The sequence below is a fragment of the Plectropomus leopardus genome, chromosome 19 (assembly GCF_026936395.1).
Source record: "Plectropomus leopardus strain MGB_pleo_1.0 chromosome 19, ASM2693639v1, whole genome shotgun sequence".
Lineage (NCBI taxonomy): Eukaryota > Metazoa > Chordata > Actinopteri > Perciformes > Serranidae > Plectropomus > Plectropomus leopardus.
In genome coordinates, this window is record NC_142194.1 from 25,185,439 (window position 1) to 25,208,160 (window position 22,722).

The 22,722-nt window shown below is 38.4% G+C and overlaps 2 protein-coding genes and 3 non-coding genes across 6 annotated transcripts; 3 read left to right on the top strand and 2 right to left on the bottom strand.

Annotated features, from left to right (window-relative positions):
- Window positions 1-644: 644 nt before the first annotated feature.
- On the top strand, window positions 645-16,042 carry LOC121958969 (cerebellar degeneration-related protein 2-like). Its single transcript, XM_042508155.2, has 6 exons — window positions 645-989; window positions 9,751-9,863; window positions 11,037-11,185; window positions 11,268-11,432; window positions 11,541-11,748; window positions 12,167-16,042. Exons 1-6 carry the CDS (start codon window positions 911-913, stop codon window positions 12,941-12,943), a joined length of 1,491 nt encoding a protein of 496 aa, XP_042364089.1. The 5' UTR covers window positions 645-910; the 3' UTR covers window positions 12,944-16,042.
- A 2,370-nt stretch (window positions 16,043-18,412) lies between these two features.
- On the top strand, window positions 18,413-18,485 carry trnar-ucg (transfer RNA arginine (anticodon UCG)). The gene has a single exon. It is a non-coding gene; the product is annotated as a tRNA-Arg (tRNA).
- Window positions 18,486-18,991: 506 nt separating this feature from the next.
- Window positions 18,992-19,063, top strand: trnam-cau (transfer RNA methionine (anticodon CAU)). Its single transcript has one exon. It is a non-coding gene; the product is annotated as a tRNA-Met (tRNA).
- A 393-nt stretch (window positions 19,064-19,456) lies between these two features.
- mrpl58 (mitochondrial ribosomal protein L58) lies at window positions 19,457-21,877 on the bottom strand. 2 transcript variants are annotated; one of them, XM_042508330.2, is made up of 7 exons: window positions 21,686-21,810; window positions 21,484-21,596; window positions 21,011-21,035; window positions 20,850-20,909; window positions 20,165-20,247; window positions 19,759-19,928; window positions 19,457-19,664 (listed from the first exon to the last, which is right to left on the bottom strand). In XM_042508330.2, exons 2-7 carry the CDS (start codon window positions 21,535-21,537, stop codon window positions 19,580-19,582), a joined length of 477 nt encoding a protein of 158 aa, XP_042364264.1. In that variant the 5' UTR covers window positions 21,538-21,596; window positions 21,686-21,810; the 3' UTR covers window positions 19,457-19,579. The 2 variants fall into 2 exon arrangements, with proteins under 2 accessions (XP_042364264.1, XP_042364262.2); XM_042508328.2 differs by lacking the exon at window positions 21,484-21,596 and having other exon boundaries at window positions 21,686-21,877.
- Window positions 21,878-21,908: 31 nt separating this feature from the next.
- On the bottom strand, window positions 21,909-21,980 carry trnaq-cug (transfer RNA glutamine (anticodon CUG)). Its single transcript has one exon. It is a non-coding gene; the product is annotated as a tRNA-Gln (tRNA).
- Between the last annotated feature and the right edge of the window lie 742 nt (window positions 21,981-22,722).

Sequence of the window (22,722 nt, forward strand, 5' to 3'; positions counted from 1 at the left end):
GGTATTTATGAACACACATTTTTTTACACTGATTCCTCATAAAAAAAATAAGTTGTCCCAACTGTTTTGTTTGTTTGTTTGTTTGTTTTTATTCAGTATTTGAGAGGAATTTTAAAGTGTTAATGATACTGTTAATTTTCTTTTAAATAATGTGAAAAAAATAGTTGGAATAACTTAAAAAAACAACTTTGAAATGCATGTTCATAAGTAGGCCCATGGCAATTACATAACACTTAAAATCCCTTTTAAAAATGTGACGAAATGAGTTGGGACAACTTAAGCTTTATGAGTGATGGACTTAAAAATGTGTGTTTGTAAATATTGTAGTACTCATGTACTTATTACTCATTTAACTTAAGTTGCTCCAACTAATTTCTCCACATTATTGAAAGGAAATTTGAAAATGTTAATTAAAAGTAGTTCACTGCTAGCTTTTATGAGATGTGCCTTTATAAATAAAAGGTGCCATGCCGTCTTTCTTTCGAAATCTAGAGGGCGCGCTTGACCCAAAATACATCGAAAGGAAACCAAACGGTGTATTTGCAGTTTCCGAGCAGCACGTGAAGGCATCGCGAGTGTTGCTGATAACAGGGAGAGAGGAAGTGCTGTTGTTGCAACATCGCTGCCACGTCTGAAGGCTCCTCTGCAGCAGCAGCAGCCGGGTTCAGGACCGGGATGGGCCGGTGCCGGGTGGTGGGGGGATGAGAGGGAGCGGTGGGAGTGACCGAAAAAACCCAGAGCACAGGAAGGGGAGAGGAAACACGTAGAGAGCCTGGCGGAGAGACGCCTGCCCGCAGCTGCAGCTCGAAGGAGCGAGCGCTGCCTTCTGGAGGAGCCGGAGCTCCATTGTTCCCAAAGAGCGGCTTGTTTCTGCGCTTTTCCCTGGCTCAGGAGGAGGAGGGAGCCCCCCATGCTAAGCTCAGGGACAATGGAGGAATTCGTGACCGAAGAGGAAGAGCCGTGGTACGACCAGCAGGACCTGGAGCAGGGTAAGACAAGGAGGCACCATCCTCCTCCTCCCAGCCCGCAGCATCCTCACTGTCAGCCGGTCAGCTGGCCTCCTCTAACAAAGACTCTCTGTCGTGCAGACAGGCAGCACACATGTCTTTAGAAGTCCTTCCTTAATTTCAGTGCAATCAGATTAACATTGAACAGTTAGTAATGAGCAGACAGGGCTTCTTTGACAACAATACATTGACAGCATGCCAAGCAAGCAGGGCCTGTTACTGCTGGAAGCTGTCAGCATCAGACTGTGTTACAGACACACTGACAATACCAGGCTGCAACCAGGACTGCTGTTTATGGGAGATTTACCTTTTTAAAATGAGTTACCAAAAAAACCCCAAAAACAAACATCAAGTAAGGTGTAAACATAGTGGTGCTTCTGTATCGGACGATTTTTATCTGTTTTGTATCATTATGCATCAAATATCACATAACAAAACCAACAACTTGAATGGGATTGACATTTTGCCCATTATTTTAATATGAAATGTAACAATTTCATAATACATAGCCTAATTATTTCAAAAGTCTCGAGCTCTGTGCACTTAGACACATGTATCCATAATTTCAAAGGTATTCACCAGGGGTGGGAGGAAAAAAATCAGTACAGCGTAGTATTGCGATATTTTTGCGTTGCAATATCACATGTAAACAGATATGCCAAGCATAATTTTTTAAAATTCTATAAATAATTAATATTGAAAATACAAATACAACTTATGGAAAGCTACTAGAATAATAAATGAATAGCTTTTCTAGTTTACGAGATAGCCTACATTTTTTTTACAATAAAAAAAAGATTGAGGTTTGATAACAGACCAAAACTTTCGTCTAATGAGATAAAACAGAAATTGACAAAGTTTTCCTTCGAGGATATAATTTTCAGTGAAAGGGAAATAAATAACAATATCCTGAAAAAAGAGAATTGTTAACCAGCTTGAATAATGACTTCAGTTGGCAGTACATAAATTAATTAAGTTGTTTTAAATCAAGTTATCAAGTTTCATTATCACAGCTGCTTGGAAATAGTGTTAAGAAAATTTAATTCATTTATGTGTTACCAATTGAAGTAATTTTTTTAAGTTGATTAACAATACTTATACTGATCAGATTGCTCTTTATTTTTTATGCTGTTTATTTGTAGCTTCAAGTTGATTGTTGATTCTCATTCCCAGGTCGTCAAATACTGATGCATTTGGTTGTTTGGTTGTTAAGAAATCAAAAAAATTGCATAATGTTGCTTTAAAAGAGACAGTACACTAGCTTGCCAACATGGCCAAAAGTATGACGTTAAATATTTAATATAAGTGTGTGGACCTTGAACTAACAACTAAGGAGAAATCTGGACCCTGTGGTTGGACCCGTTGGGAACCACTACCTTAATATATTTTATTGCAATACTCAGCGCATTGTAAAACATTTAAAATTGCAATAATATTGTATCATGACTTATGTATCTTGATAATACTGTATCATAGGGCCTCTGGTGATTACTGCCCCTGTAAAAATATGCGTAAAACTAGCAGTATGCAGGATTCACTATCATCAGATCCCAACTCATGAATTCTTAGTAAAGGAAAAATCTTGCAAAAACAAACCAGCAGCACGGCTCACTCTTGAGGCTCTTTCTAATTAACCTAATTCAGAGTCAGCTAGTTATCAGCCTCTATTTTTTCTTATTCAAGGTCACCTGCTCTGTACGGGAACAGCGTGAGTAAATCTATCATAGCTACATCTTTTACACACACTTAGTATCGCTCTGTGCACAAATGCACTTTTCAAAATCAAGCTGTAAAAAATATTATACATTAATATGATTTTCTGCTTCAGTCAACATCAGTCCTGATCATAAATGTCAAATATTCATTAATTTTCAGAATTTTAAATTTAAATGCCAGGTTTTTGTCATGATTCCACTGTGTTTTTAGATTTAAAAAAACCCCCACAAAACTGAATATTTTCAACATGCTACATGTATAGTAGATTTTTAAAAAAAAATATTACAGCCAGAAAAATTGACAGTGCATCTAGTGGAAATTGTATATATTTTCTCTATATGCCAAATATGGTTAAAAAATGACATCATTAGGTGGAAAAAGTAAAAATGATAAATTCCAAGGCAAAACCCAGAATGACACCCAGAAATCATACGATGCATGTTTTCATACATTGATGGCTGTGGGATTAAAAACAGCCATTTGTATGGGTTTGTAATAGTGCATTTTTTGCACTCAACAGTATGAATTTAACAATTATGTTTTCAAAGCGTATTTTACACTCATTGTAGAAGCTGAGCAGGAAATTCCAAGACTGAACAAAAATACAGAAACTTGTCAAAATGTATTCCATATGCATGAACACAGCCAAAATTATCTAAAAATGTAAAACGCGTAAAATGTGCCAGACAGCCCCTTGAAATATATAAACATGTTAAAAGACATAAAGAAAGAACTAATAAGTATGGAAAAATCCTTTAAAATGTTTATAAATGTATTTCAGTATTGATAAAAGACGCATTTAATCATGTTTATGTTATGCCAGATGGACTTGGTTTCAGCCAATTTCCATATAGATGAGGACTGTTTTTTTATGTTCCACTTCGGGGAAACTAATAGCAGTCAGTCACATGCAGCCAAGTACATTTTATAAGAGGTCACACAGTTTATTTTTACTGCACACTGAGAATCTGCAAGGACATTAATCAGGCAATTTACCTCCAAATTTAACATGATATATTTTGAATTTGGGCTTTCTCTCATTGCGAGTGCATTTTTAAGAGTCCTCGCTGTTCTCTGCACCACTTACTTCATTTTCTGTCTCTCTTCATCTCCGTCCACATGGCAGGTAATTATAATGGTAGAGATGAAATAGTGCTGATGCAGTGATTTTTACTTGGCTACACGCAGGCAAACACAACCTGCAATTATGATGTAAGAGATTTGATATATCCTGCACAAAAATGGTCACACATGGACCTGAAGATAAAAACACATCTTCACTAGTCTTCATTCAGAGAATACGGATTTAGAAAAGAGGACAAACCTTCCGAAAAGTCAAAATGGCTGGTGTAAAACTGGGCAGTGACTTCCTGTTTGTGTGTGTGTGTGTGTGTGTGTGTGTGTGTGTGTGTGTGTGTGTGTGTGTGTGTCTGATGGAGCACAGAGGATGTCAGAGCTCTCAGAGCAGCTCTGTGCTTCAAAGTGCTGACTGCCTGAGCTCATGTTTTGTTGTGCGACATTTCGGGATGCCACGAGTCCTTCAGAGAGAGACGCCACTGTCATGGTGTTACAGTACAGCAGTTGTTGTTGAGCACGAATCACTGGCAGGCTCATCAGTCTGACCTAAGTGCTGCGGGAGAAAAAGGCTCTTGTATGAGGTTTATAGATGGGAAACATGGAGGAAAAGAGGATTAACACTTTACTCAGAATGATGTGGAGCTGTCATAATTAATAGATGAACAAACAAATAATCTGCAACTATGTTACACCAGCAAAAATAGTGACACTGTGCCAATTTTATTTTATTTTTTTGTTTTGGTTCTGGTGCACATGTATGGGCCACACACTGAAAGAAGGGACAATAATCCGATTTTATACACAACAGTTGAACCATTTTGGCTTCATGCGCCACTGAGCAACTCTCAGAGGTAGAGTGGGCGATATGGCTTTAAAATAATGGAATTATATTTTTAGGCTATTTTGTAACAATAAACATTTAAGTAACTAGTGCTGTAAAATGAAGTTACATAAACTTTTGTTACAATAAAGTTTTATAAAATACTGTTATAATGTTAAATAGCATAAAGTATAAATTTAAATAAAGTACTGTTAAAGTAAAGTTAAATAAAATATTGTTATAATTGAATATGTCAAAGTGGAATCCATTGTACTTTTATTTTGACTTGGCTGATCTTGGGCTGGAAGTTTTAATGTATTTGCTGTGGATTTGGAGCTTGCAGTTAACAGTCGGCTGTTGTTATCAAAAAGTTAAAACTGTAACCGTGATATCAGGATCAATCCATTGTGAGCTGGAAACAAACTATCAGTGCTGCAGGTCTTATATTGATAGTTTTTGCAAATCATAGGAGTGCTCCATGGTTGCAAAATGTAACTAAATAGTTACACTCTGGAGCTCTGCAAAAGCCCTGATTTTTGTTTGCATGTCTGTTAGAGGCAGAGAGCCACAGAATAGAGGGAAAAATGAAACATTGTTGTCAGTGCCCCACATTCAGTATTGCTTTCCAGCTCCTCCATGTTTGTTTGTTTTGGTGAGGTGCATTGTGTAGGCGGCCCCTCAGAAACACGAACGGATGGAAAGTGTTATCAGATGACATAAAAGAAATAAACAATATGACATAATATGAAATGGTAGATGTTTTACTGTCATCGGACGATATTTCGTTATATCGCCCATCCCTGCCAGGGTTCAATGCTGTATCCAGATCCCTTAGTACAGTCATGGCATAACGTCATTCTCTGCTGATGCCATTACTCTGCTATGTCTTTACATTGCAAATAATTGCTTACTTCTATATTAATGCTCTGAATGTCCTATGTAGAACCTTTAATTATTAAGAGCCATAAGTTTAGGTCCCAAAATGTATAAATCTTCCTATAAGTCATATGAAAATGAAGCTCTTTATTTTGGTGGAAATATAACAGATGTCAAACTTGGAATAGGGAGTCTCCCTGTGGAATGTGAGAGAGGCAATGAAGTAGTTACAGCTCACATTTCAACTCTTAAAGCAGAAAAACAGAAGGGATGCAGACATGTAATTTGGATGCATCTTTGTTTGGCCTATTGTGCGCTCGCCAGAGACTCCACTGGCCAAAGTCCAAGATGAAAATACGTGGCTCTACCAGCAGAGACCGGATGCTTGTTGAGGTGATTTACATCTGATGAGAGGCTTCCTCAGCTGTTTAAATGCTCTTGTTAGAGCTTAATAAGTGTTTATGCCACCCAAAGACACAGTATTAGAGAGCAAAGGTCCCAGCGTGGACCATAAAAAAGTTGCTGAATTCTGCTGCTTTGGCATATTGTGCATTAGTGCAGTTTATAGGCAGAAAAGCAGTCCGCCCTAGCACTAAATAATTCATTTCTGGCCACTGGATGTTGCTTTTCTGTTAAGAAGTCGAGTCCGCAACACAGGACAAGAGGAAGAGGAGTTTTACAGTCCACATTCCAATAAATCTCATGGGAAATATACACCTACAAAAACAACCGTGCCTGTAGACGAGATCACCAGTATGTTATGGAAAATGTCTACCATTCATATATCCTTAAGTTTTTTGTAGTAAGTGTTTACTGTTTGAAAAATGCAACACACTTCCAACTGCTTGCAACTGGTTTACTGAAGCATGCAGGAAATGTATCAGTCATACATGATATGATTATGCTGGAGTTCCGGCTCTAGTGGTTTCATCCTGTTAGGGTCAGGCCTCAGGTCTGTGTGGAGCAAACAGACCGTTATCTGTGGCGAGTATTGACTTGCTAAGTTGTTTGTGAGTCCTGTGAGTTGTATCGATTGGCTCTCTTCTCCTCTCCCAGTTCCACTTTGTTTTCCTTCTCCGGTTATTCTCTTGTCACTGAGCTCCCTCGCCCACTCTGGCAGCTTAATGTGCACACTAACAGTGTTTGGGCTGTCTTGTTGGAATTTGGTTTTAGGTTTGTCGGTTTGGCCCAAGGCTGGAAGAGCTCGTCAGTGGTCTTCAGCTGTGGCCACTTCGGCTTTTCTAACACTTTTTAAGTTATTATGAGCCGAATGCTGGCTGGAATGCTGACATTACACTGACCATGACTGCCGCATGATCTGCTGGGTTATTTACAGTTTATGGCCATGTAGTTTTCAACATATAAGGAATTTGCTGTGATATTATGCTGCAAAATAAGAAAAAAAAAGTCCAGCAAGACAAAAAATACCCCAACAAAAACATGCAAGTACTGTTGAAGAAAGGATTTTGTCATCTGTGCTCTTTTTAAATAAGACATTGTTGCTAGCACAGCTAATGCTAACTAAATGGTACTTTATTAATCAAACAATCACATGCTCTGTTTTAGAGGATTTTTCACTTTTTGATTAAAAACAAACTTTAAACTTGCATTAATTCACTTTTGGCCACTAGGGGGCAGTGCAACAAACTGTAAACACAACACCGATATATAATCACCTTGTAAGGTTGCCATGGAAAGCATTTTTGGCAAAGAGTTAACTATTTACACAACCATTTGATGAAATGCCTCATCCTGCTGTCATACAGTGAATAGAAAGGGTCCCATTTAAGAGTTTTTGGGGCAGCATTAGAGAACTGTTACATGTCTTTATGAGAGATTAAAGGGGGTTTATAATTGTCATTGCAAAATAAGAGGCCACTGGGGGCCCCTTTTTACAAAATTTTTATTTTGGGGTGGGAGGGGCAAAGTTTGCCTGGTTTACCTCTCCCAACAGTAAGCCCCTGATACCTTCTCATGTTTATCATGAAGGATTTCAATTCCAAGCTTTAACATGTAGACTAGTCCAACAGAGCCTTTGTAGTTTATTTGTCCCAGCAGAAAGAGGGCTGGACGGGCTCCTCATTCTCTCAGGCATCCAGGACGAATCCATTCTATGGTACCAGAGCTGCTGACACCAGGGCCTCACAGGAATTCATTAAGCTATCAGCACAGAGGGAAGTGTGTGAATGAGTCCATATGGAGCAGTTGGCAGCTGCATGCTTAGCTTGCTGCTCATTAGGCTAATTGAGGGAGTTGAAGACAAGACTGCCAGGTAGAAAAAGAGCAAAACATGCAGTGACTGAAAAACAGAATCCAACTTATCATGGATTTTTGAGTCTAAAACGCATATTGAAAGAACTCATGAACCCATAATCCAATATTTCAGTCAGTACTAAATATTTCTGCACTGCAGCTTCTTTCTTCTTATCAGTGGAGATATGCAGATAACCATACCATCACCACATCTGTGATAAGCTGAAATCTATTTGAAGTTGTATTGGTTAGGATCCACTGAAAAAAACTAATAGTGTAAGCTGCGGTCTTGTCAAACTGGTTTCTCTGTTAGATTTAGCATTGATGCTGTCCACGCAGGTTGCTGATGTATGCTACATTTTAATGAGTTCCCCACAATGTTCATCAGCGTGACGTTAACTGTGTCTTTCTGCTGTACGATGGTGAGCAGGTAGTGAAGAGTGGCTTTATCAGAGCTTTTTCACCAGAAACAGCTGCCTGCTGCTACTGCAAAAAAACAAACAAACCCAGGGTCCCTACAGTCATGGAAAATCTGGAAAAGTCATGAAATTACTAAAAAATATTGAAAATTCTGAAAAAGTCATGGAATTTTGTTGTGCATTGAAATTGTTACAGTATTTTTGCATGATTAGCCTTCCAAGTTTTGTAACATAGTGGAAAGTGTTTTTTAATGTAGCTGTCAATGTATCTTAAAATATGTCATTGTGTGATGTTTTGTTTACCATGTTTCTTCATTTTCTTCCCACAATTGGTCTTTCCCTTCATGTGTATGCCAGCTAGATGAAATTAAGAAAAATGGGCCAACATTGTTTTTATTGTTTTTACTGAGTCCTTGAAAAGTCATGAAAATAATATGAAATCTTGTCCACGAAATTGTGTGGGAACCTTGAAACCCACACAATGAGTTAAAAGGTGCTAAAACTCTCCATAGGACTGAAAAGAGCAGTAGAGGTGGGTGTTAATTCTGCGTGAATTTTTGACGTTAAGTGATCCCAGTGTGATCCCACACTGGTTGAGTACACGCTTTGTCTGTCTACTCCATTTGATGCCAATGTTGCAGTGATATACAGAAGATCAGGAGTTGCTTTGAGTCGCCTGTGACTTGGCATCCATCCTAGTGATCACTATTCAATATTGCGAACATACCCAGCACTGAATGAGAGATGACTTCATTGGCTGTTCAGTTTAGGCCACTGCTGTCTGCCGGAGAGGTCGCAAAATACATCTTGCTGACTCAGACCTAATAATGTAGGCCATCTGTACCGCTGAGTCAGAGCACAGCTAGAATAAAGAATGATGACAGTGACTCATCATAAAGTGGAGCTGCTGTAACAGCCTGGAAACAAAAAATCAAGAACAGTGGAGTGTGGGGAAATAAGATAAAGCAATGGTCTGTAGAGCCGGATTTTTAGGCCAAGATCAGTCAAAGTCTCCTGCATCATTTCAGCCTACTTCTGTCCTAATCTCAGTGGAAAGGCGCCTCTTCAAATTATCTTGGCACCAATCTCTGACCTTCAAATTCAGTCAGTGGAGAGAAGAAGAACCTGCAGGGAGACATTCTGCAGGGAAAGATTGTCTGTCTTGTCTCCCTGCTGTCCTCTGTATAATTGAACTGGTCCAGTGCAGACTGAGAATACGTGATGGACCGCTTGATCATTCTGTTCCAGACCCTGTTATAACCTCGCCTAAAATAGAATAATGCGCTGCATTAATCGTGGCAGCGGCTAATCTATATTGTACGGCTGCAGTCTGTCTTCAGTGAGATTTAATTCCCCCCTCTTGTCCTCATAATCCCTCCTCTCCTATCTTCCCTCCACCACCATTTTCCAAATCACATTTTTTTAATAATATTCCTTTTGTCTTCACCCACCTCTTCTTGGCTTTCTTTTTTTACAGAGCTTAACTTTCGCACTTTGCTTCCTTACTGTTCAATGTACAGCTCTCTGTTTGCACTCGTGACTTATTTGTTCATCTGTTTCTAAATTTCACTCTGATTTCTAGACCTCCACTTGGCAGCAGAGCTGGGAAAGACTCTGCTGGAGAGGAACAAAGAGCTGGAGGATTCCCTGCAGCAGATGTACATCACTAATGAAGAGCAAGTGCAAGAGATCGAGGTATAAGTGATGGAGTGGTGGCAAAGCTGCCAAGAGTTTGTCCTGATTCAGGCACGATGGGAAGCACAAAGAAAGGCTTTTTTTTTATATAGTTATTTATATATATATATATATATATATATATATATATATATATATATATATATATATATATATATATATATATAAAAAACACCCTTCATGTGTACACTTTATCTAATCTATCTTGTGGTGCATTTTGACATATTTTTAGAATTTTATGTGGAGGAAAAGGACAACAATGCAAACTTTTTTGAACTAAATGATAGATTTACTAATTTGTGTTTGACTTGATAATAACAAGAAAAGGTACATTTTGGAAATGTTGAAATTTATAGTTCCTTTTACTTTAGAAATAGTAAAAAGAAAACAAAAGATTTAAAATTGTCAGAAAAAAGGACATTTGAAAGTCTATAATTCCATGATAAGGGGCAAACTTAGAAATGGTGGTTTAACAATAATTAATAAAAGTTAGAGATGATGAAAAACAATGTGATCTCAACTGCACGCTTATAAAGTTTCGTGAGCCAGGCACTTAAAGCGTGGGGCCAACGGCCCCTGCCATTCATCCTACACCCCTACTTCCAACTTTCTTGCTTAGACCAGACACATCTTCGAACTCTGCCCTCCCTTTGATCTCAACTACAAACCTGTAAAGTTTCATGACTGCGTCTTGCATGGCTGCAACTCTAAACACATGATAAAATCTGTCCACAGAAAGACATATAACACTGAAAAACAGCCTCTGTGGTAGTAGCTACAATAGCTGTCACCAGGACCACTTTTTTTTTCTTATGATAGCGCACACACACACGCACACACACACAGACTAACAAAGTGAAAACAATACCAGTCATCATGATGTTGTCACAGCTGGTAGTCAGTTCATAGAATTAATTGTAAAGCAGTACAATACCAGGATACATTGCTTAATACAAATAATTAATTTTGCAATAAACCCTAATGAATATTTGAAAAATCATTCACATCAATTACATATAAAGAGGAATGTACCAAATTCTTGTAAGCCAGTGACAGCTCTTGCTGCTTTCATGCTGGTGACAGAGATTTGAACTTTTAATGTTGTTGATCCTGTGCGTTGATACTTTCACTGAGTAAAGGTGTTTGTACAAACAATATGTGTTTGACCCACAGTACCTGTCGAAGCAGCTGGAGGTTCTCCGGGACATGAACGAGCAGCATGCCAAAGTGTACGAGCAGCTGGATGGGACTGCCAGAGAGCTGGAACGCACCAACCACACGCTGGTGATGGACAGCAAGAGCTCACAACAGAAGATAGAGGGGTAAGTGGGACTAAAAGTTTTCTTTTCTTAATTCTATCATCCTCCTTTAATTCCTAAACATTGTCTCTTCCTCGTGGACCAGGTTAACAGCAACCATTGAGACTTTGCAGAACCAGGTGGAGTCTCTCTCAGGGCAGGTGGACCAGCTTCGCTCCATGGAGCAGCTCAGAGTCAGGAGAGAGAAGAGGGAACGACGCAAGACCATCCACTCCTTCCCTTGCCTGAGGGAGCTTTGCACAGCACCCAGGTACTTATTTTTCCTACAGTCTGTATACAAGGAGCGCAGGTGTCAAGTTATGTTTACAAAAATGAAAAACCTTGCCTGTAAGGAACTCTATATTTGTCATTTTGTCAGGTATGAGGATGAGTTTGTCGTGGGCAGGGCTGAGAGCTTTACTGTGGATGCAAAGCGTCCACCGTTTGAAGAGGAGAACCAGCATCTGAGGGAGGCGGTGTCTGCGCTACGAGCGGCCGCCCGGACTGAGAGAGGTCGAAGGGAAGGGGTGGAGAGAGAGTGCAACCTCCTTCTTGCAGAGTTCTCCCGCCTGCAGACACGGGTGCAGGTAGGTGGATTTGTTTTTCAGTACCTTCTGTCCCTCATCTAAATTGATTTTTTGAATTGGTTTTTGGGGAGGAGCATTACATTAGGTCTGTGGTCAATCTTAAGAGACTTTCATGTTTTGTTCTACAACATAAAATATGTCAGTAAAGCATTGTTGCTAACAAGTGAGATTACAAACCTTCATCAGAATGTGCAGAAATATGCAAGTAGCTGCTAGATTTGCTTCACTTCCCAGCCAAAAAAACAATGATAATCTGTTGAGTGGCTGGTAAATTTGGGAATTGGCCAGTCACAGTGGGGGGTGGCCAAAAATGTAATTTCTAATCCCGCTTACATCTCTTGTATGTACAAACTAAATTAATATCGATAATATTTTTGTTATCATATTTAGCTACAGTGTTGATTGTCTTTGCTTTTAGGATGCTGAGAGCTGCCAGGCGAGGGTACGGGAGTTGGAAGTGGAACTACAGGAGCTGCAGCAGTTACGTCGTGCTCGGACTTTCCTGCTGAGCAGCGAGGACGACGGCGTGACTCTTACCCAGACTGTCCTCAATAGCACCCCAGAGACTGACACCTTCCTGGAAGTTGAAGTCGGGGAGACAGGAGGAGGAGTGAGGGAGGAGAATGAAGGCGGAGGAGGTGTGGGAGGGGAAGCCCTTCCCGAGTCCAGCCCTGTGAGGAAAAGCTGCAGCGACACTGCGCTCAACGCCATCGTCGCCCGTGATGCATCCGGCCGCAGGAGAGGCAGCTATGCGCTTCACGCAAACAGTGTGAGGAAGAGAGGGATGTCCATCCTGAGGGAGGTGGACGAGCAGTACCACGCCTTACTGGAGAAATATGAGGAGTTGTTAGGGAAGTGTAGGCGTCACGAGGAGAGCCTGTGTCACGCCGGTGTCCAGACTTCCAGACCCGTCTCCCGAGACCCGTCCATGAAAGACTGTGCCATGGGTCCCACCCCAGCGCCTCCCCCTACCCCCACCCAGTCACCCTCCACCCCTGAGGCTATTGAGAGCATCAGCAAGCAGGTGGAGGCGGTGGATAAGAGGCTGGGACAGAACACTCCAGAGTACAAAGCCCTTTTCAAAGAGATCTTCTCTCGTATCCAGAAGACCAAGATGGACATCAAAGCTACCAAAGCGGCTAAAGCCAGCAAATCTGGCAAATCTGGCAAATCTGGCAAGTCTAGTAAACACTAATGGTACATTAATTTGCTTTAGATCAGTGGTTCCCAACAGGTTCAGTCACGGGGTCCAAATTTCTCCTTAGTCAAGGTCTATGCATAAATGAGCACCTGTTCAGTTTTATTTTACATAATGTAACATCATGTTGGTTTAGAACACAGAGAAATAAAACATATTGCAATAATTAACAGAAATGGCACTTCAAAATAAAAGCTCAGTGCCAGAAATTCACTTTACTTCAAAATAAAGTGTTTTTTTTTATATACAACCTTGACATGTTCACCAGTTACTTGTGGACCTTTCAGAATGAATCTGTGACCCACTTTTGCACCACGACCCACCAGTTGGAAACCACTGCTCTCGAGAAGATGATAATGTGCGATTTCAGCGCTTGTGTTTGTGAACAGGGGCTTGGATATAACATTCTTATAAAGGGTGCTAGTTCAAAACACGTACAGTTCAGTTCAGTTGAGGTCAAATTCGGTTTCATTCAGAACTACACAAGAATCTGGTATGCATGTTATCAATTTTAAAACTTTGCAAAATTCAGACATATATATATGTATAAGAAACATGAATGAATTTGTTAAGATTGAGCCGCCCTTAATTTTCTTTTTTTCTGTGTTCCGACTAAATACTTACTGGCTTCACTGCCTGACTACATTGGGCACGATAACACAATAACTGCAGTATGCCTCTCATGAGCCTCACAAGTGCACTACATGTTGAAGCTTCACAAAATAACACTAGAATATTGCATCTCTTATGAAAACATGGGCAGAAATCTAATATTAACATGAGCTGTACCTGTTACTATAATGAACCCTACTAACATTTTTAGGCTATAAGCTAATTACAGCACGAAAGACAGATTGCTCCTCTCACAGTGCTGTCAGTCTCAGATGGACTTGAGGTGCTAATAATTCTCTCATCTCATATATCTCCATAAAATGAACACTGTTCAAAGTTTAAATAAGCCTTTAGTGTGGACAACTTTGCCACTCTCTTGCACCGTTCTCTGTGTGGGACTTTACAATAGCTTTTTTAAAGTCTGTGGTGCCTCGGAGCTTTTATATAGAGATTATGAGGACTGATTTTCTTCCCGACAGTTCGACAAAAAAAATTAAGCCCACTTTCATGTTTGCGCACTACATATGAAGCTACAGCCAGGAAACAGTTAGCCTATAGCTTAGCATAAAGACTAGAAATAGCTAGCCTGGCTTTGTTGACAATTTTTTCAAGGGTATGCCCCACATGATTTCTTTGCCAAGAGCAAAAACCACAAGCTGTTTTTACATTGTTTTTTTTTTAATGGATTAATAATAAAATGTGTTAATTAGCAAGCATTACATTAGATTTAGATGAAGTCAGACCTAGCTGTTTATCCATGTTTTCAGCAATTAGCTAAGTAAGCTAAGTGACTGCTGGCTGTAGCCATTTGAGGAAAGCAAATAAGTGTATTTCCCAAAATGTTTAACTATTTTGATCTAGTGTTGATTATGTTAACACTTGTGCTTACCTTAAAAGTGTTCTGATGCCATTGAAGTTTAAGTGAAGAAGATATGCTTACTATAGGAAAGAAATCCAGACTCAAGACTTAATTTAAATTGATAAAATTATTAACTTCTCCCTTCACTGTGTAAAAGTCACTTCAACTCTGTTATGACTTATGAAGTACATCTTCACCTGGACTACATCAGCCCACTGGGGTAACAATAAAGTAGCTCTCACAGAGAGGAAGTTATTTTTATTTATAGTAGTGAGTGATATATACAGTATAGGGCTATAGTTTGGATAGTTAAACCTGTTGTGTTTTGAATGTGTAGAAGTGATGATCCCACTAAATGCTAAAAAAGCTGCTGTCTTGCAAAAGACAATCCCTGCAGATTGTTATTTTCACTATTTCCTGGGCATTATGGACACTCATCATACAGAATATAAAAACAATGAGTTTTGCACCATATACAGTATAACCATTTTTTGGTTTTGGGGGAAACTGTTTTTGTTTCGACATGTAACAGAGCAGGCAATGAAAATTGCAAAATGACAGGAATGATATCTCTTGATTGCCGTTGGGATTGTAAATAAGAGGCCATTGACTGAGGACAGCGTGGGGATGTAGATCCTTTGTAAAGAAAATGGTCTTGTGGTGAAAACTTATATGAGAATTCTTAGGAGCTTTTTTTATACAAGTGTTGAGACTATTTTCCTTTAATTATAGCTGACACACTCTATAGTCGAACTGTAACCAGTATAAGGCTTCAAACCAGGGCTTTGTCTAATACCTAGCAGTCTTACCAAACTATAAAACTAACCTGCAAACATATTGCACCTTTTTCACTATATACAATACATATGCCTTTTTCTGGGTAACCTCCTATGTATCAACCTTTGTTATAATGAATGTTATTACAGCTAAATTTATATTGGAATCTTTAGCAAAGTTGAAGACATAGCAAAGCTTGAAACCTTTCACATGTGGCACAGCTGACACCTGAGGGACCCTGCACTCATGCTTGTGGCTAATTTGTGTGTATAAAAAGAGCAAAGGATGGATGTTAGCCTGCATACTGGTACTGAAATCAGAAAGGGATCTTGTTATTCCTTGTTATGATGAAATAAAGGTTAAGTGATTGTTGCTGCAGTTACGTCGATGGTGAATGAGGTGGTGTTTAGGTCAATGCTCATGTCTTTTTGAATAATGCGAGCATAACGGAGGGAGGAGAATATGTGTTAGCGTAGACAAAACAATGCCAAACCAGAGCCTGTTATCATTTTTTAAAGGCTCATGAGGTTTCTGTACTGTAATGTCTTACCTATTGCACTTGAAAATGTTTGACGCCTCATCTTTTGCATATTTAGGATAGCTAATATGAAATTGTACCCGACTGTGTATTTATTTGTGTGTGAATGTTTTTTTGTTTTTTTACTTTTTCAGTGCCTATATGTGAATGTCACTAACAAATTGTCAGAATAAACCTATTTAATTTACTATTATTATTCAGTTTAAATGTGTGTATTATTGGTTAAGATATTGGCATTAATGTCTGCTCTTAGTTCATATCATAAATGAACTAAGACCTACTTTACCCTGTTAATAAAGCATCAAATGTATCCTGTTTTCTTGTATTTACTTTATATAAAATGGAGATGAGTTAGCATTATTCAACTTCTGGTTCCCTCTTCTAAAAGTCTATTTTTTGGGTAGATGACTAAATTAGGTCTGTGGTCAACACAAGCTTTAGAAACCTACATGTTTTGTTCTACAACATAAAATGTATCATACCCAACTTATGAATTTTGATGTGTCTTAAAACATGGAAATTTCAATCATGTGGCTAAATAAGACTTTAGAATGTCATCAGGGCCAGACCTGCTGCTCGTGTGAGAAGGTTAAACTGCTGAACCAAACACAGAGAAATGGTAACTTCAGCCGGAGAGACAGTTACTAAGTCACGTGAGTACCAATTACATATTATCACATATCTCATACTTAAAACAGTTTTTCAACCAACGGAGACTCTAATAACTCCTTTTAAATTGACAAAAATTCATGGTACAATTCAAACAAGATAAAAAAAAAAGATAATTTGCCATTCTGTCTATTTTTTTCCCAAAATAAAGTCTCATGGCAATCCACTGCATTTGACAGAACCGGGCTCTCTATTTATATGTAAATGAATAATAAATATGAGAAAATACTAAAACTGAATGAGTCATTTCTGTGTCCCTGTTACAAGTTGTACAAACGTAACATATATGTGGTTTACAGACATGTACAATGCAAACATTTACTTTCTGCTGATTTGGTTATCTTACTGCTAGGATGTTGTATTTACAGAAAAATTGGACTTCGGAGCAATTGCCATTTGCTTAGGGATAACAAGCTGTTGGATAAATGGGCTTTTGGTTCAGTGGGACATTATTCGCACTAACTGGGCTTGGAATATTGGGCTGTCAGAGCAATGGGCAGACTTGGTCTGTTGTCCCAGTTATGACTTAAAACTGCAGACGCTGAGGTGGACCAGATAATACTGGGTGCTCTATTCATCCGTGAAATGGTTCAGCACTACTAAGTTAAAATGTCAAGTAGTCATTAGACTAAGCAGTGCTAACAGAATGTAAACAAACTAGAAGTCCACCATTGTTATTATCATGGTTCGGGCTTACACTCATTACATAAAGCAACTATGGGTTTGCACAACATGAGAAGATTGTCATTGTTTATTTTAAACATCCATACAGATACAAAGTAACCAGAGTTTTAAAAAATCTGCACATTAGAATCTCAGTTTTAGTGACTTAAAACTGTGTGGACGAGAGGCCAACACATCCAGGAATTTACTGTTTGTCAGGGTGCTTGTTTGGGCCTACAGAGTGCATGCGCGTGCACAAGGCTGCTGACTGCTTTTCGCTTAAAGGCAACAGGTGTCACTAATCGCAAACATTTTGTGAAAGTTAACCCTCTGGTATCACAAATTTTTTTCTACCACATAAGGCCATTAAAAGATTTGACCCCAAGAATGGGGAAAATATATTTATATATAATATTTTCATGAAGGCTGTTGAAAGTGGACATTTTTGTCCTTAATGGCCTTTATGTAGTAGTAAATTTGCATGCAGTGTATTACAGATCCATTAGAAAAATTGAAATTGGAACTTCAAAATTTATCAAGAAAACAACCTTCTTATAAAACGTCATGCCATATTCAGCAACACAGCCAAAAAGAAAGTGAAAAATGACCCATTTGGACAAAAATGTCCATAATGATACCAGAGGATTAAATACCGAACCCCTTGGTGAGTGTATGAATAACAGCTTTGTTAAGGTCAGATATATCGTTGTACTTTTGTATTATTTCCCTCTTTTTTGTGTCACTTATTTTGATAGATATTTTTCCGTTCCATATACACATATAAAAAAAATTTACACCACATTTTATACTTAAGGAATTCACAGCCAAAATGTAAGTTAGAAACAAAAGGAAAGGTATAAATATGAGTAAACGATTAAAAACGTAATACATAGATTTCTACACAATGATTATAGAAGGTAGAGGCTAAAAGTTAGATTTATTAGTCATTTTTTAAACAAAGGTTTTTTTTAAACAAAGTTTAAAAAACGAAATTGTATTTGTCGTCGATCCTGCTCCATCTTTGGATTAGTTGATTACATAAATATAGTATAATTAAATATCCCTTCCGAGAATCGCCACCTTAGCATGGTGGAGGGCTTTGCATGTCCCTGTGATCCTGGGAACGGTGTTGTTGTAATTTCATTTTATAAACTTTGTTTAGAAACTTAACTTTAAGTTTAATATATGGACAAGGTTATTATCCCAAACCCTCTAAATATTATCCTCTATCAAAGAGTATGTGCCATGTTGGCGCAATTGCATGCAATATAATGTTTAATTTAAAAGCATGGTCGTATATGGACATCATTACTTTTTCTACGATGTACAAGCAGTGATTTGCCAATTCGACCGCGTGGCCTAATGGATAAGGCGTCTGACTTCGGATCAGAAGATTGAGGGTTCGAGTCCCTTCGTGGTCGTCTTTTTCTTGGTTGGGTCCACAACTTTTGATTCTGTCCACTCAACTGAAGTTGAGTTGACCGATTAATGGAGGCGGAATATGACGACTTGAAGATTCTGTCCTTTATCAGGTAAGTATTTCGCTGCTTGAAGCAGCAGTTTTTGTTTTAAAATCGAGATGTATGACATAAGTTGTATCCGAGAGCAGCTGAACAACGTTTTGAGGGTAGTTCATACCAGTGTTAGCTAGCTTGTCAGCTGGTTTGTTAAATTACCTACGCCAAGGATGCCAGCTACCGTAAATACTCTAAAGAGCAGAAAGAAAGAGAAAAGAAGAATTAGCTAATTAGCTAAACATTAGCATTAGGTGACAGGGAACATAGCCAGGCTTCCTTACATAACATGTAGCGCGAAGTCACAGTAATAGTAATAGTCATTAACAGTTACAGAAACAGTAAACGTAAGTAACGTCGACATTCGATGGAAAACAAGTAAAAAGCAAATCAATGATGAAAGAATGTATCGTAGCAGAGTGGCGCAGCGGAAGCGTGCTGGGCCCATAACCCAGAGGTCGATGGATCGAAACCATCCTCTGCTAACTGTTTTCCACCTCGCACTGTCCAAGTGATGTCAATGGTCTCTCATAAAAATAACACTCGCAATTGTGCTGCAGTTGTGCGGCGTTTGATTGGTTCCTTACTCTGAATTCAGTCTAGTGATACAGAGTGTTCTGTGATCGGAATAACAATGACGATTATTGTTACTTAAGATACTTATGTCATATGTCACCATTCAAGAATGATGCAAGTATACATATATTTTGAAATAAGCACAGGGATCGATTAAAAAAACAAAACAGGAATAAAACACCAATTAAATATGAATAAATGTAGAAGTAGAGATATATATAAGTTGGCAATTAACCAAAACAAATAAATACATGTCTTAAATCATTGAGGTTTTCTAAAATGTAGAAATAAATCAAGATGTGTTTATTTTTGTTGTCAACTTTTATTTTTTTCTTGTATTTACAAAGAAATCAATAACACTGTACATGTAAATTATATGTAATTATTGACAGTCATTGGCGGTAGAAGCGTGAACAGTCAGTAAATCAGTCAAAATCCACTTGTCTGCTCCTCTTAGTAGCTGAATGGATCTTCTTCTGTCTGAGTCGCTCCTTGTTCCCCTTCTCTAACCTGCACAATGTATTTCACAGACAAACACATAAGACACATTCATAATCATGCTGGAATTAATAACAATGTGTTTTCAGATTGGGTATTGTTGTACCTGGCTTCCCTGAGAGCTATGTCCTCTGCTGTTGGTTCATATGGCTTCTCGCTGGCCTGTGCTATGATGTCAGAAATCTTCTGTATACAGTCAGAGAGGTTTCTGTGCTGGCTCCTGCTCAGCTCTGAGGTCACCAGCAGCTCCCCGGCTTTATTGATGCGGTTTTTGTTCTGTGCCACAAAGTAGAAAATGTATCTCTATATTTACATATTCAGAAGTCATTCAAATACCAATTGTACTGCTTTTCTGTTGACAAAATTATGATCTGTTGGAAGAAAATAAGACAAACCTCAATGCAAACCAAACATGGCTTACATACTTTTATTTGAACACTACAATATCACAAGGGCGTACAAAAATGATAAACAAAAATTGTATCCAGATTCTGCAGCATTTGAAAACGAACCTTTTCAAAGATTTTCTGTCGAATATCTGCAGGGATCCATTCTGCTGTTAGCACGTGGAATCGGACCTCTGCTTTTGTGCTGACTGTGGATTGAGAAGAGTTACAAAAAGGAGTATGCAGGGCAGATAGAACAGATTCAAGAGTCAAAGCCTTGTACAAGCGGTCAGGAATCACTGATGTTGACATTAATATTTTCCAATAAGGAGAATCTGTGGTCCAGTGTGTAGGGTTTGGGGAAATATATTGACAGAAAAGGAATATAATATAAAAAGTATGTTTTAATTAGTGTATAAGTGCCTGGAAATAAGATTTGTTGAATGTTTGTTGCCTTAGAATGAGTTGTTTATTGACACAGGGAGCTGGCCCTCATTCCCATTTTTCACATTGATCACCATAGATGGCGAACCCTTTTCAACAAGAGCGTCATAAAATGTAGATTTTTTAATGTTAAACAGTTTTATTCTGTGTTTTTCACCGGTTTAAATCACCACGTCCTGTTTGTTTTGGAGAGGAAGCCACCTCTATAGATAATTCGTCTCCCGGTTAAAACCTCCTGCACAATGAACACTGAAGGAATTCTAAGTGGGAGCTTGTTGCAATCAGCAATCCTCACCACAACATGCCACTAAATCCAACTAATCTTACACACTTTGCCTCTAAAATAATTCAGTTCAAATGTAAATACCTTTATTGACATGCTGACCACCAGGACCACTGCTTCTGCTGTAAGATACTCTCAGGCGTTCTAAGAGCCAGAAGGAGAAGGAACGTATTGTTAAAAAATACAAAAGGAGAATGGAAAAACTTTATTATTCTGCTTTAGTGAATATATATTTGCATATTTACCCACTGGAATGTGCACTTGGGTGTCCTGAAGAAGTAAAACAAAGAGTATTGATTTACTGTACACTGAAAACATAAGTCAATTGTAGTGTTTAAGTCATCATTACATTATGATACAGTACATTTACACTGTTTTATGGATCTGCATTTATTGATTTGTTCTCATCACAGTTATCATTTGTCTTTCATTGGGGTAATGTCACAGCAAACTCCAGCCACAAGTCTGATCACATCATGGATGTATTATTCACTACAACATTGACCTCTAGTGGTGTAAGAAGGGAACAGCTTCTCTAAATACAGCTCATCCTTGAGTAACATGCTACCATTTCCCTCCTCGCATTAGCTGTTCCTCCTGTGCATTTCTGTACTGAGCCTCAACATTTTGAGCCTTGAATTTGTGGCGTTGCTGGAATGTAAAATGTGTGACTGACTATAGATTACGTGTTTATTTAGAAGGCATAATAGTGTAATACCTGAGTGAGGTTAAATGTATGTAAATACTCCATATCTACATCAGCCCAACGCATCAGAACGATCCACAAAGTCTATTCTGTTCAAACCAGGAACAGCCAGGATTGTGTTTACACTGTAACACATTTAATCCGGTTTTAAAGGAGTTTGACGTGACATTCTTACAAAGAAACAATTTCTGCATTTATCAGTGTTATTACTAACCTGTGTGGGGTCTGTCCCTCTGGTCCCGTAACCAATACTCTGCTGCACAGTGTTGTTGATGTCTCTCATGAAAACACTCTTTAGTTTCACATGCTGCGGAGTCACCTTTACTCCTACAAATCGACAAATTAAATAAGAACGTTGAGCAATGTGCGCCGCCATGTTGTGCTGACGTCACTGTAATGTTTGCAGCAGCAGCGGGGAGGAAGAAGACGAAAAAGTCAGGTTCCACCGAGATTTGAACTCGGATCGCTGGATTCAGAGTCCAGAGTGCTAACCATTACACCATGGAACCGATATATATTGTTGAAAAAGTTATGAATATGAAGATACATATTAAATGGATTACTTAAAATAATAAAGATATAGTCTGTTGTCTTTGGTTCGAAACGAAGACGCTCCTGCTTCTGGTAATAGCACCTAATACCAGCACAATAATGCCTATAATAGCTTATAAGCAAGTGCCCAAGACTGTAACCTGTACAAGAATTAACGTCATCACGAATATTGCAATATTTCCAGTTTTCAATTAGTTTGACTTGGAAAAGTATTTTTACAACACTTACCTTAATTCATATATGCATTGCAATGACCTTAGGGACTGTTCATTATTTATGAGAGAATAGGGTGGTGCAAAAAGGGGGAGGCATGTCAAATATTTTTTTAAGCACTGGGGAGGACCTTTTGTTTGCTTTTTTGGCTTAGGGGATGGGCATATAGCTATAAACGTCTGTATTCTGTATGTATTTTACTGTCGATTATTAAAGAAAGCATGTTTCTGTAAAAATTGCTGAAATTATTCCATTTAACATAGCCAGAAATAGTAAAAGACAGAAATTAGTGCAGTATTTCCACATTTCCTCATACACATTATGTGGGACAACTGCTTCTGTTAGAAAAAAAAAACCCTAACCAAATCTGAGCCTAAAAAAGTGGTATTTCATTAAAAGCATTTAATTCTACATGTCTCATTTAAAATTTAAAATTTGAAAAAAGTAAGGAGGATGCATGACAACAGCTAAAAAAAACAATGATTT

Coding starts and splice junctions, on each gene's coding strand:
- LOC121958969 (XM_042508155.2), top strand. CDS start 911: ATGCTAAGCTCAGGGACAATGGAGGAATTCGTGACCGAAGAGGAAGAG. Junction 9,864..11,036: donor AGCAAGTGCAAGAGATCGAG/GTATAAGTGATG, acceptor TTTGACCCACAG/TACCTGTCGAAGCAGCTGGA. Junction 11,186..11,267: donor TCACAACAGAAGATAGAGGG/GTAAGTGGGACT, acceptor CTCGTGGACCAG/GTTAACAGCAACCATTGAGA.
- mrpl58 (XM_042508328.2), bottom strand. CDS start 21,847: ATGGCGGCGCACATTGCTCAACGTTCTTATTTAATTTGTCGATTTGTA. Junction 20,910..21,010: donor CCAAGTGCACATTCCAGTGG/GTAAATATGCAA, acceptor TCTGGCTCTTAG/AACGCCTGAGAGTATCTTAC. Junction 19,665..19,758: donor ATAGCTCTCAGGGAAGCCAG/GTACAACAATAC, acceptor TACATTGTGCAG/GTTAGAGAAGGGGAACAAGG.